General features: G+C 34.9%; 1 protein-coding gene across 2 annotated transcripts in view; it reads left to right on the top strand.

The window, feature by feature from the left end:
* Positions 1–19,091, top strand: part of LOC114327483 (uncharacterized) — a 251,830-nt gene extending 232,739 nt beyond the window's left edge. For both annotated transcript variants that reach the window (XM_050646914.1, XM_028276119.2), the window contains exon 11: positions 1,270–19,091. In XM_050646914.1, coding sequence (XP_050502871.1) covers positions 1,270–1,457 — 188 coding nt within the window. In that variant the 3' untranslated portion in view covers positions 1,458–19,091. The remainder of the gene's footprint in view (positions 1–1,269) is intronic.
* Positions 19,092–20,210: the final 1,119 nt, after the last annotated feature.

The following is a 20,210-nucleotide window of genomic DNA, read 5'->3' as shown; positions in this document are numbered from 1 at the left end:
TATATTATCACTATAATTAAGCGAAACCGCCTGCAGTGGGCAGGATATGTAGCCCGGGGCCCCTGAATCGAACATGATAAAAAAGATTCTAACAGCGCAACCCGTGGGAATGAGAGGACGGGGTAGACCAAAGCTGAGGTGGATGAACGGGGTACCACAAGATGCCGAGAAGATCGGAGTCGGCAACTGGAAAATGCAAGCAAGGGACAGAACAGAAAGGCGTAGAAAGCTTGAGAAGGTCGAGGCCCTCTAAGGGCTGTAGCATCAAGATGATGATAATGATGATGATGATGATGATGATGATGACTTCATGAATCAGACAGGACCTAATAAATGTGCGATGCCGATTGTTCGCCAAGAGTAAAATGAAAGGCCCTTGTACATGAGCATAAAGAAAAATGTGTGGTTAATTTATTAATTATTCGCACAATTACTGAAATAATACCAATAGAATTGACAATAATTACACGAGACAAAACTTACGCCATAAGTTCATCATACTAAACATCAGTAGGTACGGATGTTGCCTAAAATAATCTTCGTCAAAATATATTTTTTGTAAACTCGGTTAGCTCAACTGAGACGCGTTTTGACAGATTCATAGTAGGAAACCTACAACACAAAAATTCCTACCTCACGCTATTAACAGCTCAAATAACCTTACTCTTTCATTAAAAAAATAATAATTATTGGAAATAGTGGGAGTGTATACTAAACTCATACAATTTTGTTGGATTTAGTTCCTCAAAATATTTTTATTTTGTACAATAAATAATTTTCTCATTTTTTATCAATACATTATATTATGGTGTAAATAAATAATTATTGATTGGGATAATATTTACGTGTGTTTACTCTTTCTAATATCGGCTATGAGGATGTGTGCTTGGTTGTATGTAATTTCCAGCCACGTTCTAGTCTGTCAAAATGTAACTAACTTTGCAAAAAAATAATTACTAAAATTACTAGACAGTTGTGTCTCAGATTAGCGAACCGACTATACTAAAATGTATATATATGCTAGCTAGACCATCCATCTAAATCGCCGCACTTAACACCGTGTTATTTGATCTACTTTTAAGATCAAATCTACAGTAAAAATGTTTTTCATGGTTGACTTTATTGCCACATTTTTTTTCTGTTTTTATACCATTGGTGTATATTGTAATTTATGCCACAAATATTTATTAAAAGTTGGTAGTATTTTTTTTATAATAATTCAATGACATTAGCCGTGATTGTGATTATTTAAAGACGTATATTTTCCAGTGTTTGCTAAAAGTTGGCTGTCAAGATCAGCACCATGCACACCATGTGGTAACTTTGTTCCGAATTTCCCCGTGAATCATCACAAGGGTAGCCAAAGGGGTAGCAGGTCTAAGATTACCGACGGAAGTCCCTTACTTAGGGAAGAGGAGTCTGAAGATGAACCGATTAACCGGGAGAGGAGGTCATGATGGGAAACCTTAAAATAGATAAAGTATTTTTTAAAAACTATTAATGGGAAGCGAACCTTCACAGCTTCATTTGTTTCGGATCAAGTTGCAATATTTCAGAAAATAAATGCCAAAAAATTCTAAAATTAACATCGATTGGCTTATATTTTACGTATTAGATGGAATCAAATATAATTTTTTAAACATATTTTCTGAAATATTGTATACAGAGATGATGACCCCATTTGTTGGGCCTAAATAGCATGTTGATATTAAAAATACAGGTGTTCTGCGAGTTATCTGTGATAATTTATTTGAACACAGATGTCGTACGTATTATATTCTTTTCTCTAATGTACGGTTCACATTAAGGACACATGAATGTGTGGTATAGTGTACATTTTTTATACTTAGTTCCAGAAGTAGCAGTGATGACACATATGTTCTATCTGCCAATGACTCTTGGTAATCCAAGGTATACTGAAATTCAAACAAAATATAAACACTAATACCGAAGGGCTTAAAACTATAATCTGCATATTGCACTTTTATAATTATTAATCAGACACAAAAATTAAATCTGGTTTTTAGTTAAAGATAAGAATGAAATTGACAAACAAGTTGCAAGCACTTCCAATATGACGATCAGGTACACACTTTTCAAATTGCGGAATTAGCTTTGGTATTGCTTAACCTTAAAATTTATTGTTACATATTTCACATGATTTGTATTCTCATAAGAGAGTCACATTGGAATCTGTTCTTCTCGCAACGGGAATTCTGGTGAAGTTGAAATTTGAAATGGACTTGGATCCACGCAAATCAAGATATTCCGAAAATCATTAACTTATTGACGTAATTTAGAAAACAGTTATGATCACCATACACATTGATTGTTTCAATCAATGAGGCCAATCAATGAGGTCAAAGGGCGAAAGAACTAGGGGAAGGCTACAAATTGTGGTATGCAGGGAGTAGTAACACTAGAAATGGAGTTGGTATAATTGCTGATAGTGAAATGAAAGATAACGTAGTGGAAGTTGTAAGAACGAGTGATAGAATGATGTCAGTGAAATTTGTAATTGATAAAGAGGTATTGAATGTTGTGTGTGTATATGCTCCTCAAACAGGTCTGGGTGAGAATGAAAGAAGAGCTTTTTATGACCAAGTAGGAGACGTACTGAGTGATATTCCAGCAGAGGAGAAAGTTATAATAGGAGGTGATTTCAATGCACACGTGGGCCAAGCCAAGACAGGATACGAAGCAATACATGGGGATTAGGCTTTGGAACTAGAAATGAAGCTGGAGATGACATGCTTGAATTAGCAACAGCATTGGATATGGCGATTGTTAACACATTCTTTAAAAAGAGAGAAACTCAACTTATTACCTACAAAAGTGGACAACATCAATCCCAAATAGACTACTTCATGATAAGGAAGGAAGACATACGTGAATGCAAGGACTGCAAGGTAATAGTTAGTGAGACAGTAAGCCAACAACATAAGCTGCTTGTTCTGTACATCGAAGTAAAAAGCGAAACTAAACAAAAATATCGGAGAGGAACACAAACAATCAAGTAGTGGATGCTAAAAGATGAGAAAGAAGGTCTATTCAGGAGAAGAATAGCAGAAAAAATATGTTGGAACATGAAAGGAAGCCCTAATACAATTTGGAGAAAAATGGCCAGTAGTATTAGAGAGACTGCTATTGAAATACTTGGGAAAACGTCAGGAAAAAAGTATGAGGATAAAGAGACTTGGTGGTGGTCAAATGAATTACAAGGAAAAATAAAAGAGAAGAGAAAATTATATAAAAAGTGGCAAGAAACCAGATCCGACACAGACCTTCAAAACTATATGGTGGCGAAAAAGGAAGCGAAAATAGCAGTAACGAAGATATATAAAATAGCCAAACAGAGAGCAAAGAAAGCAAAAATTTTAATCAGATTAGATGTATCCGAGATGAAAATAATAAAATACTAGTTCACGAAAGGGATGTCAAAAAGAGATGGAGAAAGTACTTTGACAGCTTATTAAATGAAGAATTTGACATACAGCCTGTAGAGTCAACGGAGACAGTAGCAGCAATGGTCACCAAAATAACAAACGAGGAAGTGACTCAAGCGCTTCAAAAAATAAAGAAAGGAAAAGCGGTAGGACCAGATGATATTCCTGGGGAAGTATGGAGAGCATTGGGAGAGACAGGAACAAGATGGTTAGCAGGCCTATTTAATAGAATTATGGAAGTTGGACAAATGCCAGACGAATGGAGAAGCAGTATACTGGTACCTGTTTACAAAAACAAGGGAGATATACAACAATGTACAAACTACAGGGCTATAAAACTGCTTAGCCACACCATGAAAATATGGGAAAGAGTAATTGATAAAGGGATACGTGAAGAGACCGAAATATCCGAGAATCAATTTGGCTTTATGCAGGGCAGATCAACAACAGATGCAATTTTCATTATAAGGCAGTTGATGGAAAATACAGGAGTAAAGAAACAAACGCTCATATGGTATTTATTGATCTTGAGAAAGCATATGATAGAGTTCCTCGAGAGATTCTGTGGTGGGCACTCAATAAGAAAGGAGTCCCTGGTGAATATGTAAAGATTGTGAGGGATATGTATGAGGGAGTAACGACTAGTGTTAGGACAGGTGTGGGAGAGACTGATAAATTTCATGTGAAAGTAGGATTGCACCAAGGCTCTGTGCTTAGTCCGTATTTATTCTCATTAGTTTTGGACCAGATAACATCGAAACTACAGGGTAACATTCCATGGTGCTTAATGTATGCTGATGATGTCGTGTTAGTAGGAAATAGTGAAAGAGACTTAGAACAAAAACTGGAACAGTGGAGGCAAGCTCTGGAGGAAAAAACTTAGTAGGACAAAAACAGAGTATTTGGAATGTTCATTTAAAGATGGAGTTACTACAAATAAAATGGTATCTTTGGATGGTGAACTGATTGTAAAAAGCAACAGTTTTAAGTACTTGGGATCGGTATTACAGAGTAATGGAGAAATAAATGGAGATGCATGCAGTAGAATTAGGGCTGGATGGATGAAGTGGAAAGAAGCGAGTGGTGTGTTGTGTGACAGAAAAATTCCAATGAAGCTGAAGGGAAAATTCTATAAAACAGCCATAAGACCGGCTATGATGTACGGAACTGAATATTGGGCAGTGAAAAAGAAAGAGGAACAACGAATGCATGTGGCGGAAATGAGAATGCTTAGATAGATGAGTGGAGTGACAAAGAAGGATAAAATTATAAATGAGTATATTAGGGGAAGTCTAGGTGTGGCACCAATTGTTGCCAAAATGAGAGAGCATAGGTTGAGATGGTTTGGTCATGTTCAACGTCGAGACGCTAATCACCCAATACGAAGAATAGCTGAAGTGCGGATTCCTGGAAGGAGTAGGAGAGGAAGATCAAAGAAGACCTGGGGGGAGACGATAAGGCAGGACATGTTGGTAAAGGGGATTAACATTGATATGACCCAAGATAGAATTGTGTGGAGAAATGCAATTAGGGAAGCCGACCCCGCATAGGGATAAGGCAAAGAGAATGATGAAATGATGATGATGACACATTGATTGTTTTTATTCACAACTGCAGATTCTACCCCAAATTCTGCAATCTTTCTCAAAGGTATTACAAAGTGCATATTACTTCTTGTAGATTTAGATTAATACTTGTCACACAATATGCAGAAGTTTAGGAAAAATCTATAATATCTATAATGGCACAGCTTGCTTCAGGGGTGATAAAAAAAGAGACGAGGCAATCACGAAATTAGTTACTGATATATCTGGTCACTGATCACGGTGATCGCAGTCAGCACGGAACGGTAGTTACTGGTGATTTGTAAATCACCGTGACTAAATTATGTTCCATCACTACGGGAAAGTCCTTCAACGAAACTTTGTGCGATTTATAACGAATAACTGCAATGACACAGTGAGGCACAAGGCATTGCTCCACAAATTGTACGATACTCTCAATGACCACTATCTAGGTAAGGTCGTATATTCCAAAAAGTCGTTAAATAAGGTCGTATATTGCAAAACAGATGTTTTCGGCATGCTGGAGTGCAAAGTTAGTAGGTGTAGAGTAATAGAGTAAACGACCAACCCACGCCGACTGAAACCAAGTATTTCCTCTATGCTGACGATCTCGCAATATGACATCAAGGAAAAAGATTTGAAGAGCTGGAGGAGAAACTTGTAACTGCCTTAAAAACAATTACGGCGTACCACCTGCAAGTGCAGAATTCCTTGAGACCCAATCCTTCTAAAACACAAGTCTGGGCCTTTCACCTTCGCGAAAAGGAAGCCAAACTCCAAATTGCGTGGAATGGTAATACATTAGAACATACAGACCAACATCTATATTTTGGAGTAATTCTGGACCAGTCGCTCACTCACAGACAACATTGTATAAAAACAAGAGGGAAAGTAACAACTAGGAACTGCATACTCAGAAGGCTAACGAGAAGTTAAAGAGATGCATCTTCTGGCGTCTTAGGAATAACGGCACATGCACTGTATTTTTCAACTGCTGAATATTCGTGCTCCGTTCGGGCAGATATGCCCACACCAAACAAATTGATACTGCGCTAAATGAGACATGCAGGATAGTAACGGGGTGCTTGAAACCGACGCCACTCTCAAATCTATATACAGCAGCGGGTTTTGCAGAACACTCATCGCGCAGAGGTGTTGCAGAGCAAATAGAGAAAATTAAACAGATCGCGGAAGAACGGCATCCCCTATATAAAGCTAGAACACCAAGAAAGCAACTAAAATCCAGGAGAAACTTCCTTGGAACAGTGCAGGATGAACCGTCTGAATATTTTCCTCTTCCCCAGATTCAATGGACCGGCAATGCGTACATGCAGAAACTGTCGTCGTCGGTGTACCTTCGAAGATTATTGTGTCTCGCCATTCCATGAATGGCAACTTCGCCATGAATGACATTCCGGACACTATAAAGTGAAGTAAAGTTACGTAATATTTACCTATACTGTGTCCTAATGTGAACTGTACATTATGCATGTGTCTTTAATGCCAATCGGTTTAAGCCATTTCCCCTAACAAGAATTTGTATATATTTTATAAACGAAAGTAGTTGCTCAAGAAAATATTTGGTGAAGTTATATTTGATGACACCAAAAGCTTTTAAATGTACCTATATTTTTAAAATACCATTACAGCCAGGGTTAGTGTGATGTCATGACATAATTTTCGATATTTCGATAAGTTTTTATTAAAAAAAAAAGGATTGCTTCTGCTATTTTCACAGCAGCTGTTGAAGCGATGAAGAAATATTTTAGATTAAATTTATTAATTAAGCTGAACAGCAGAATGCTGGTAAATATTGATCTTGCAAAAGGAGTTTTTTATTTTGACCTAGAAAATTCTTTATTTCTTTGCAAATGGAAACGGAACCAATGTCGAACGAGTAGACCAATATGCAAATATTGGAACAATGGTTAACTCCACAGGTGATTACTTCCAGAGCAGAATATAAAAGGCTAGAGCAAATTTGAACAAAATGAAAAAAGTGCAATACACAAGAGATTTAAAGTTGGAGCTAAGGTTGGCTAGGTGCTACGTTATCTCGACTCTGTTTTATGGAATTAAAGCTTGGACCTTGAATGCGGCATCAATGAAAAAACTTAAATCATTCGAGCTGTGAGTGGACAGAAGAATTCTGAAAATTTCGTGGACAGAACACGTCAAAAAGAGGTTCTGAGAAAGATCAATAAAGAAATGAAAATCTTAAATCCCATCAAAACAAGAAAATCGGAATATCTCGGACATATTACACGTAGAGAGAGATACAACTTGCTCCAATTGATTATGCAGGGAAATATTCAAGGAAAAAGAAGCATAGGGGACGCAGAATATTTGGCTGCGCAACCTGAGTGTATGGTACGGATGTACATCAAATGATACATCAAAAGGATGTATATCATACCTAGGATGAGATTCGGTGATGCTGAAAACATACTTCTGAGCAATATAGCACTTCCTTGGAATATTCTTAAAAGTACATTCTTCCCATATACTAAAATGATGTGCGGTAGTACATTCTAAGTATATAAACAGAAGGTTTATAGCACCTCCTTAGAATATTCTGAAAAGTATATTCTTGGTATATACTGAAAATATGTGCAGTAGTACATTCTAAGTATATAAATAGAACGTTTAAATACTGTAATGTAGTATATACTCAGCATTTACTCTGCACATTCCCAATTTTAATTACGCATATTCTCAGCATATACTTTTTCTGAAAAGTATGTTCTATGAATATACTAAAAACATGAAATTGTTATGTGGGCTACCATTTGCTTAGGCACATTTAATCTTCTTGTACTCATCGGAGCGACTCGTGGTGTGTGGTGTGCTATTATTCATAAAAATAAAATCACAAAATAATTTTAAATAAACCAATTAAATATGGATATAGCTTAGGCTCTTCAGCTTAATTAAAAATCAACACAACAAAACCTGGTGTTGTGACGTCACAACTAAAGTGGCTAAAATAAGCTATTGAATGGCCAATGAAATATTTTTATGCACAAATACGCTTGTTATGGAAAAGGCTTAAATAAATAAAAGTATTAACTAGAACTACCTTATCGTTTGGATTTCTGTTTGCGCCGCAGCGGGCAAAAGAACTATCGATCCATTGTTGTCAATTCTTCTGATGCAAATATCTACTTCTAATGCACCTATGCCAATAAATTGCGTATTTTTTTGACAATACAAACAGTGAAGTAACTAAAATAGAAAAGCTTTGTTTGCTTTGTTCTTTTACTTAAGTGTTCTACGGAGTTTTGGATATTAGATCGCTAATGTCAATTTTCTGCTCATGAAAATGAGCATTTCTATTTACTCAATGAGTAAGAACTATACATTTTAACTTTTGGGCCAGAGTTTAAGGCGTTTTATATGAAAATAAAATCTATGTAAGATAAATCGAAGTTTGTATTTTTATTCGAATATTTGTAATATTGAATTTTATTATTGAATAACTATTTGTTTAAAAAAACATGCAGAAGTATTATATGCCATAGTATCATAAAAATAAATAATAAAAACACATTTCTATCATAATTTTAATTATGTTTTCTGCTAATATTGGATATTTGACGTAAGATGGACATATTCGTAAAGTTTTCATAACTTATTTTTCTTTAAAAAACCATCTGTGTAGATGCATCACAAACAATTTACTCTGCTTTCAGCTTCTAAGTTTAATATACAGGGTGTTTCATTAATAATTGTCCATATAGTAACTGGAGAAACCTTAGCAGAAAATACGAAAATTGAACCTAAAACACTTAAATAAAATGTGGTTCCTTACTGAGTTACAGGGTGTTTTATTTAAAAACTATTTTTGCTCAGCATTTTAAAACTATTCGACGTATGACTTTCATACTTGGCAGAAAGTGCGACTACTAGACACCGTACTAAATTATGATAAACAAACGTTTTTAGCTACTACCAGAGGCGTACTACAGGGGATGGTGAATGGTTGACCCTTCTCAAATTCTACGTCACTGGAGGAATTACAATTTAGTGCCATTTTTAGATTCTCCAATACTTTCTACGTAAATAATATACTGTTCATTGATAACGATAAAGTCATTAGTTTTTGAGATATTTGAAGTTATTTTGCAGTTATTTTGATTAATTTTTATGATATGATTCATATGATTAAAATTTAAAAATTATTTGTACCCAGTACTTTAAAACTATTTGGCGCATCCTTATCATGCTTGGCAGAAAGTGTAGATACTGTACACCCTACTAAATTAAGATAAATAAACGTTTCTAGCTACTACCCGAGGCGTACGACAGGGGATAGTGGCTGGTTGACCCTTCCCAAATTCTACGCCACTGACGAAATTGCTATTTTAGTGTAATTTTTTGATTTTGCAATACTTTTTATGTAAATAATATACTCTTAATCCCTAACAATAAAATTATTAGTTTTCGAGATATTTGAAATTAAAAATGAAGCGTCAAAATAACCGTGTCGTTTCATTTTTAACTTCAAAGATCTCGAAAACTAATGACTTTATCATTACGAATGAAGAGTATATTATTTTCATAGAAAGTATTAGAGAATCCAAAAATTGAACTAAAATAGCAATTTCGCCAGTGGCGTAGAATTTGGAAAGGGTCAACCGGGAAATTCACTTTCCCCCGTCGTACGCCTCTGGTAACAGCCAGAAACGTTTGTTTAACATAATTTAGTAGTTTGTACAGTATCTGTACTTCCTGTGTAGTATGAAAAGGATACATCGAATAGTTTTAAAATGCTGAGCAAAAATAGTTTTAAATAAAACACCCTGTAACTCAGTAAGGAACCACATTTTATTTTAAGTGTTTTAGGTTAAATCTTCTTATTTTGTGATAAGGTTTCTCCAGTTGCTATATGGACAATTATTAATGAAACACCCTGTATTAATCGTCTTTTTTTGTAGCTCTACAGCAGTATAAGAGGCTCTTGCCTCTCTTATACAGTATATCTCATCATTGTACTCCCCGTACTCCCTTTCTACTGCTACTACCATCTTAAGTAGATCACTTGTTAATGTATTCTTACGCTTTTTTCTTGGCGATCAATAATCAATCTTCTAATCAACTAATCTTCTCCTATCAGGACATTCCCAAAAAATAAGTCGTTTATAATACGGTTTACATAATTATGTAGCTTATGGGAATTATATATGCGTATGGGAATTTTTGGGTACAAAACCTTCTTGATTCTTGTAAAGTGTCATTCTATCTGTTTTTTCCTACTGTACAGAATTATTCATTAATTCTTTCTAAACCAGGGTATTTTTAAGATATAAACAATAACGGTACTATAAAACAGCTTTCAAACTTGATCAGTTCCAGCGACAACTGAATCACTGCAGTGACTATCGTTGATAGTCCAATATCGTCGTATCGTTGATACTTGATTGGTTGACGTAAGAATAAAGATTTCATATATTTAGTTTATTAAAAATGTGAACTTACTTAAAAATATATCTTTTTGTTTGATGCTTGATGTTAAAAGTTTCTCCATAGTGGGAATTAAATATTTTGCTACATACGTCTGTTAAGTTTTGCAGTTACTGTATTACGTCGGTTGATTTGTGAGTCTCGATGTATAAACTCTCTTTATCATTGGCTCTACAACCTATGGTAGGTCTTGGCCTGTTCCAGAATCAGCTTTCATTCCTTACTACTATCCTTTGCCTTGGTTTTTCAATTTTGCACTCCTCTCTCAAGTCGTCTTCCATCTGGTCCTTAAATCTTGCTCTGGGACTGCCTCTTTTCCTCACTCCATCCGATTTCTGGCTACAAATGTATTTCGACGGCTCCACTTCATTCATTCTCTCTAGGTGGCCTAGCCACCGCAACCTGTTTATTTTGATAGATCTACCAATACCAGGCTCACAATAAAAATGGTAAAGCTCAACATTATAGCGTCTACGCCATAATCCATTTTCCTTCACGCCTTTATAAATACGAGGTCTGGCTATTAAATAACGAAACTGCTTATGAAAAATCGAATGCTCTCCTTCAATATATTCCCCTTCCCTCGCCACACACCGTTCCATTCGTTTTTTCCATTGGTCAAAGCAATATTGGAAGTCTTTTTTTGTTAGAGCTTTTAGGTGCTCCGCCGTTTTTCGCTTCACCTCTTCCATCGACTCGAACCGGATTCCTTTTAAGACTTGATCTTCGGAAACAGGAAAAGTCACAGGGTGCTACATCAGGCAAGTACGGTGGGTGTTCGAGCACTGGAATGCCTCCAGCGACTAAATAACGCTTCACAGACAGCGCGTTATGGGCAGGTGCGTTGTCCTGGTGCAAGATCCACGACTTGTTTTTCCACAACTCCGGCCGTTTCTTACGAACTTGCTCTCTCAGCGTTGCCAAAACTTTCAAATACTAAGTTTGGTTTACAGTTTGACCCTCTGGAACCCATTCAGTTATCACGATGCCGTTAATGTCGAAGAAAAAACGGCTTTAAATTTTCATTTCGACATCCTTGCCTTTTTCATTCTTGGCGATACAGGAGTTTTCCAGTGCATGGATTGTCGTTTAGTTTCAACATCGTATTTGAATATCCAGGTTTCATCGCAAGTGATGATGCTTTCCATTAATTCAGGCTCTTCATGTAACCTCCCAAGAAAATCTGAGCAGATCTGTTACGGCCGAGCTTTTGGTCAGGGGTCAAATTTTTTGGGACCAACTTCGCACAGACTTTCTTCATGTTCAATTCGTCATGTAAAATTTTTCTGGCAGTTTCTTTATCGGCGTTTACAGTCTCAGCAATCATCCAAATGCTCATACGACGATCTCCGCGCACAATTTCATTTATTTTGGTCACTGTTTGCGGAGTTGAAACAGAGACAGGTCGACCTGGACGTTGGTCATCTTCGGCGCTCTCTCGGCCTTCAGAAAACCGTTTGTACCATTCGAAAACACGCGCACGAGATAGAGAATTCTCACCATAGGCCTCTTTCGACAAATTATAGCACTCAGTCGGAGTTTTTTTTTTAATTTAACGAGAAATTTCACATTAATCCGTTGCTCACAGTTGCGAAGTTTTTCGTCACACATTATCGGCACGAGAAAAAACACGTTCTTTTCTAATCTCTACAGAAAAAATACTACTACAGCGACAAAAACGTGTTTTCGTACTGGAAGAGTAGACACTTCCAGCTATCCAATGCTGCATTCGTTTCCCACTCTTCCCCTCTAGGACGCCTTCTGCGCGCGCAGTCAGGAGAGGAGTTCTTCATCACTTTTTGTTATCGTCCACGGTTGTGACGCCTGACGCGTAACTGAGGACGGGATTGATTAGAGTTCTGTATATCAATATTTTTGTTCTTTTTGTGACTATGTTTGATGTTAAAAGCCTCCTTAATCCATAGTACGCTCTATTTGCTATATATGTATTATATATACGTCTGTTTTGTGAGCCTAGGTATACGAACTCTCTTACTCCTTCGAAAGTATATGTTCCAACCATTACATCTTCGTTGTCTTGCTACTTGCTTATTATTTGTCACCTTCATATACTTAGTTTTACTAGTATTAACGTGTAGCCCCATTCGTTTTGCTGCTGTATACAATGCCGTGACCGATAGGACCAGGTCCGTTTTTCTTCTGACTATGATATCGATGTCATCCGTATACACTAGTATTTGTACACTTTTATTAATAGGTAATGGTTTCTCTTTTTGTTATTCCAGATTCTCCAATAGCTTTCTCTAGGAAAATGTTGAACATAAGTCACTATAAACTATCTCTCTGCCGAAGTCCTATTTGTGTCCTTTCTTCTCCTCCTTCATTGGTTTGTATCTAGCGCGGTTGTCATCTTGTTCCAGCATGTTTTTTTTTTAATTTACCACTCCACCTCATCTGAAGACCATGAGTTAACTATAACCTACAAAAATTATTAAAGTAATACTTGTATGTTTTTTTATTAACAATAAGAATTTAACAGTCTAGGATTAACACATATTTAGTACTCAACGAGCTTTTGGGATAAACTGTTTGTATATTTCATTCAGGTAGGTACCTAGTAAATGAGATTCGAAAAATATGTTGCAAATTTAATGTTTCATAATCTTTTATAAGCTTTATATCTATTTAAAAAATGCATTTGTTCGAATTATTTAGATCAAAATATCGTGGAACACTCAATGATACAGGCCTCGGGAAATAGTTCCAATTATTTCCCTTAAAATACACAACGTACTGAGATGGTTTCAAACTTTCTTCAAAATGTTCAACAAAAATCTTTTTTGTTTAAAAAATATTTACATTGAAACTATACGTAACGTAAATGTAGTATACTGATGCTGCTTTTTCTTCTTGTAGTCTGTTCATATACAGTTGTCGGTCAAGAGTTCTTAATTTTACCCTTTTTTATATATTCAAATAAAAAATCAATTTGAAACAAATGAAAAAAAAAACACAAAAACAGAATTTAGAACATGCGAACAGATGTAAATGATTGGCTGTGAAAATTTCTAATATCGTTCTTCCTTGCCATTCGCGTAAATATTTTAGCCGCAAATTTTTCTCTCGATTATCTGATTTTTTCTTTGATTGACAAAAGAAGTTTCTCAGTTTTTTTCCATTTTCCTAATATTTTTAGATAGGTTTTATGTTTAACACAGAAGAAGGAAAAATACAAATGAAAATGCAAGTAAGCCCCCCATATTTAGTTAAAAAAAACACAAATTTTAAGACCGTTATTCTTTAAATATTTTGCTTAATTCACAAAACTTCTTGAAGAATGTTGAAACTAGTCTCAAAAGAAATAAAGTTTTATTCCATTGTGACCTCTTTGCATTCGTAAAGGGGAGCTATCTTGCATATATATTACTATTTTTATAAAAAATATTTGTTGTGGAATTGTGTAAATGATGTTTAAATTCCAGAAAAATGTTGAATTTATTATGGAATAAGTACTTACTTAAATTAAATATCTTGTGTTTCGTGATAACCTATTATTGTATTTCGTATACTCTCGAAAAAGTTGTAAGTAGATGAGAGGTAGTTTGAAAGAAGAGCTGAAAATATATTTTTTTAAACTTACGTCCATGAAAAACTAACTGTAGAAAAAAGTAATTTACATTATTTTTATTACTAAAATTTTTGCTAACACTAGTTGTTTTTAGTAAAAGTTCAGGAAAAACCATAAGGCCCCTATAGACATTCATGTATACTAGAACAGTATATATATGCACAAGTTTATTGCACAATTATGTTCTGTACAAGCGACATGAGACTTGCGGAAATTTTGGAATTTTTATTTGTGCATATCAGACTTGCGCAAATGTAATTGAGCATGTGTTGAGTTTTGACCATTTGTCTAGCTAGACGGACGATATTGGTGTTTTCGGTAGAGTAGTTGGTTCCAAAGATGACATGGTTCAAGTTGAAACTGGCGGCATTGTGCATGCATACTTGTACGTGTGCTGTCGACCTTCAAACTTTATGGAAGGATCCTTAAAAATCGGGTTAAAAGGAAGTATAAAGATATGGAAGCCGACGAACAGACGAGTTTTAGAGCAAGAAGGACACAACCGACCACATCTTCTATGTAACTCAAGTGGTTAAGAAGAAGACAATGTTTATTTCTCAGACTTCTCAAGATATACCTTAAGGGTATATCTTGAATAGAGGATTTATAAGAGGGTCTTAAGAATAAGGAAGAGGAAAATACTCCGCGACAACACTGGACGTTATACTCTGTGTCATGCAGATGATCAGATATTGTTGATACAACAATATGTTGTTCTAAATAAGTTTTTCTTAATATTTTTGATACGCAGAACCCTTTTTAATAGTCACTTTTATTGCGGAACCCCTGATTTGTGTCAATAGTATGCTTTTAATATAACATCCATGTAAAACGTAGCGTTGGAGCAAGATGAATGTCTTGGCTCCGTAATCTCAGAGAAATCTCAGAGACTCAGGTTCAAGTGTTCTTCAAATCAACTTTTTAGAGTTGCTGTAAAGAGAATATAAATACTCATGCTCATGATGATTCAAAAAAAGAAGATGATGGAGTCGTCTGGCTTAGATAGTAATACTTAAGAATCCTCTCCTGTTAAAAATCTTATTTCAAAGACCTTGATCTGATAATTACTTTATCCCTTATTGGCATGATGCATGATGAATATTCCGATTGGCTACCTATGATACAGAATATATGAGAAGAGGTAAATAAGAAAATATTGAATTTTAAAGATACTTGAGTTGTAACCGATAGGAAACATGAATAGTAAAGTCAAATTCAATTCGACTAAATCATGGAAAATTCAACATCAAAAGCATAGGAAACTGGAGGTAAGCGGCTAACTAGGAGGAAAAATAAAAAAAAGATGAACATAAGAGGTCGATGAAGAACTCACATAGAAATCACAGTGATGGGTAGTCATTGCTGAAGAGACTTCGGCAATGGGCTTAAAACTAATAAAATCTCATAACAAGAACATAAAAAATATAATAACTGAAAAATAATAAATCAAAATCCTACTTATTCAAAGGTGGTATCGACCAGACAGAATACGTTGCAGTTTTTTAGAACATAAGCATGAACGTAACTATGTATAACAACGTATTATTGACATCTTCTTGAATATTTTGATATTGCTATTTTGAATATTTTTACCCTTAAGAGCAAAGGAACATTTTGACGCCTGTCAAAATTTTCAATGTATTTTAGATGTAATCATTTTTTTCGAATCCTGAGAAAACTAATAAGTATTTTTGAAAAATTTAAACGCAGAATGAAAGATTACTTTATTACCGAGGGCTGAAAGTCCCTTAGAATGAATAAAAACTTTCTTTTGAATGAGATATTTGAAATTAAAAATCACACTACATTTTCTTTTAGTTTTTCACCCCTGTATCTTATTAAAATAAACATTATAGAAGTTTTCAGGGACTTTCGGCCCTCGGTAAGAACGTAATGTTTCATTCTGCGTTTAAATTTTTCAAAAATACTTATTAGTTTTCTCAGGATTCGAAAAAAATGAATCCCCATTTAAATACCATTGCAGCCGAAAATACGTACCCATCCCCTTAATAATTATTTTTTCATGGACGATAATTTCAGCTCTTGATTGCACGAGTATGTTCTGGCTAAAATCGGTCTTATTGTTAAAACATAAAAATGCGTATTGAATGCTTTTATTAGAGCGGGTGTAGAGTTTTAACGCAGTATTTTTGTAACGTATCGTGGGCACGTCGACCATCAACCAATGGAGTTGTGTTTCTTAAAATAAGACATATTTGAAATGTGATTATGATGTAAAATAAAGAAAAAATAATTTTTACATATTTTTCTAAATCATTTTAAGATAAACAAACAGATTTTAAATCTATTTACCCATATTATAAGCATTAAAACTGAAATATTGTATTTTTTATTTGGTGTATAGGTAAATAAGGACGAAATCCAGTGTGGATACCTACAAATACATAGAAACATTGATGACATCGAATGTAGACTAAACCAAAGAAATTAAGACACGTATTGACGTGCTATCCATCATTATATTTATATACTTAAAAAGTTTCTTTGTTCTCGGGATATAAGGTTAAAACTACACCTAAGGATGCTTTGGTGTTACTTGTTCTCTACTTTTCTTTGTGACTTGGAAGTGTAGACACTAAAACAAGTGAATCTGAATAAGTAGGTTACCTTTGAATTTGGGTGATACAGAAGAATCCTACGAATATCATGGATTTCTCTCAGCTGAATTTACAACTAAGAATCAAATTCCTAAAATGTTATGTGTATCCTGTATTACTATATGGATGTGAAACCTGGATCATGAAGGTTAACATGATGAACAAATTAGAAGCCTTTGAGATGTGGTCGTATCGTAGAATGCTCAGAATATCTTGGGTTCAACGCATTTCAAACAGAGAAGTCTTAAACAGAGTAGGTCAAGGCGAAGGTGACTTAATGAAGATGATAAAAAAGAGAAAACTGGAATATCTGGGGCATATAATGAGAGGTAGCAGATACAGGATGCTGCAGTTAATACTCAATGGAAAGATCGACGGAAAAAGAGGAATTGGTCGGAAGAAATATTCATGGCTCCGAAACCTTCGTCAATGGACTGGCTTATCAGCAGATCAATTGTTACATGCCGCACAAGATCGAGAACGATATCGGCAAATTGTTATGGAAGCTACCCACGCCTAAAAATTTGGGCACGGTACTTAAAGAAGAAGAAGATCATGGATTCAAATAATGTCACACGTGGAAGTAAATAGAAGGATAGGAAATGAAGTGAAATTAATATCAACTATCAAAAGACTCGAGTACTTAGGACATACGATGAGAGGGCAAATATACTCGTTATTACAACTTATTACGCAAGGCAAAATTTGAGGAAACTGAAAGGTCTGAAGACGAATAATATCCTGACTTAAGAGAACTTGAGGGAATAGTTTGAATGCAGTAGTCCAAAATATTTCGAGCGGTAGTCAACAGGGACCGAATAGCCTTGATGATTTGCAACCTTAGAAGATGGAACTTGAAGAAGAAAAAGAAGAAGAAGAAGAAGAAGAAGTACCTAATATGAACGTCACAAACACTATGTGGTGAATACAGAGACATGTTAAGGTTAGATTTGGCTAGTTATATGCCACTCAATGCATCGAGGTGTAACGCCGACATAGGGTTGAGTGGTCTAGCCATCTTTATCTGTCATATGCGCGGGGTCGCTTGGTTAAAAGAGTTAGATAGACCACCGATCGACTGTTTCGAATTTTTCCTTCATGGAGCAAGTATTTCGTATCTGTCTCTCATCATTATATGATCTAGGTACGTTAGTTTATGTTCTATGATTGATGGCCTCAGCTTATTGTTCGTCTGCATTCTGCTAAGGACTTCGGTGTTTGTTGTTCTTTTGATCCAGAGAATACATAGTACTCTCCTGTATATGTAATGATATATTTCAAAAGCTACGATGCGTTTTTCAAGCGATGTGTTTTCCAGAATCTAGCTCTCACAGCTTTAGAGAAGAACTGGGAATACATAACAGCATTTGAATACAAAGTCTCATGTCTCGAGTTCTCCTGACGAAGAAGTTTTTCATTCCGCTGAACGTTTTCCTAGCCTGTTCAATTCTTGATAGAACCTCTTTTGTTGAATCGTAGCTGCTATTAATTAGTGCACCCAGGTATCCGATGAACGGCATTCATCATCAACGATGTTCAACGATTATGTCACGTATTTGGAAGACAGCTTGTATTTGTAATTTAGAGAATGTAATTTGGTGATGCTCGTATATAGGTCATAATGATCGCTACATTCAACAATGCCGTCTACAAGTTTCTGAAGTTCCGACAGGCTAATGCCTAGAACAACTGAATTATCGGTATCTCTTAATTTATTAATTATTTTACAATTGATTTATGATTCTTGCGCCATGGCCCTTAAGAGACTCTACGAAGATGTTTTCAGCGTACAGATTACAGGGAAGTGGGGATAAAATGGGGATTCATGATCACCTCCAGAAACTTGGATGCATTTGAAAACTCCACCATAACATTGAATACTAAGTCCATTGAAAGAGTGAGCAAATTTAAATACCTGAGAACGTGGCTTTTTGAAGACTGGCTAGAGACACAACTGGCTAGTGATTTTAGTAAGTAATTTTGCCAATTTCGTAAAATTGTCAAATTAATAATTACTAAATAGTTAATCATTATTAAATAATTAGTAATTTTGCCAATTTTGGCAAAATTGACCAAAAACAAAAAAAAAATACCTACTAAAATCACTAGTCCGCAGTTGTGTCTGAGTTTAACGAACCGACTATATACATATTGGTTTTGTTTAGAATACATCACCATTTAAAACAGATATTAATATTTTTTGCTATTTAAATAGAAAAAACATACGTTTTCTAATTTTGAGAAACACAACACATTCAAGACGATTCTAATAGACTTCTGCTTTAACGATTTTAAGTTGTTTTTCGATATACCTACTTTTAAATTAAGTATTAACTTTAGTATTTTTTGTATATGTATTTATTGTTAAATATTATAAAATAAAACAAATGAAATAGATTGTATTTAGTAATTTTCTGTTTTTTATTAATTTTTCTGAATACTGTCCTACATACCCTACATAAAATATTTTTCCTTCTGATATTATTACATATAATACCATTTATGGATTTTAGGTACTATTTTTAATTACATCTCATATGTCACAACCCTAGTCTATTATGTTCAGAAATATCTACTACTATAAGAGAGAAATAAATTCTACTTACTGCTTGTCTAATGCAATAATAGATCGTGAAATGAAGTTTACCAAGATGTCCTGTCTTATGAGAATCTTAAGGATTTCTTCTAGCTCAATATTTGTTTTGCCAGTATATACCCGCCTTATCTTACAGTATTTCAAATTATACTGTTTCGAGACAAATCCGCCTGGTACTAAAATACATAGAGAAATGTTGTCTAACCGATAATCTCTTTCTTAATCCTTCTGTTCAGTGTTTCCATGTGTTTGTATAAAGATGTTATTTGGAACACAAAACTTCTAGAACCAGTGAGGCTAAATACCTCAGATTGATTTTGGTTTCTAAATCTAGTTGAAATACGCATACTGATAACATTACCAACAAAATCATGCAACTCTTCCGAAAAATTATAGAAATCTGGGTAAAAAGGTGACTTGATGGTTGTAGACAGCAGTGATAGGATCAACGGTACCATAATATATAACGTACTGTGGAGGAAAGGACACCAGTACAGACCTGTGTAGTCAGTATTACCACTGTAAGACAATAGTAGATAATTTCACAAGACATCTATTCCAAAAAAAGGGTAACAGAAACAAGCAGAAATATACATACCATAAAAATAGATGGATTGAACAAGTAACAAAGTAATATGTAGTAACTTATGATGAAATTGTCCATCTATGAAGACCTGGAAAGAGAAGTGAGAGATAAAGCAGGAACTAAGAGCAAATATGCTGTATGCATCAGAAACAAGGCCTGGCATAGCCATAACATAAAGTCATAACAGAAAAAATAATGGAATAATTACATCACTAGAATGGACGAGACCAGAGTGGTCAAAATAATGAGTGATAAATAAACAAACGGTAGAAAAAGTAAACAGGAACCAACATTAAAGAAATAGTGGAGTTAGACAGAAAAATAAAAGTTTGTAATGGCCACAGCTG

The sequence above is a fragment of the Diabrotica virgifera genome, chromosome 3, assembly GCF_917563875.1.
Source record: "Diabrotica virgifera virgifera chromosome 3, PGI_DIABVI_V3a".
NCBI lineage: Eukaryota > Metazoa > Arthropoda > Insecta > Coleoptera > Chrysomelidae > Diabrotica > Diabrotica virgifera.
The sequence above is the reverse complement of the archived record's forward strand: the minus strand, read 5'-3'. Positions and strand labels throughout refer to the sequence as shown.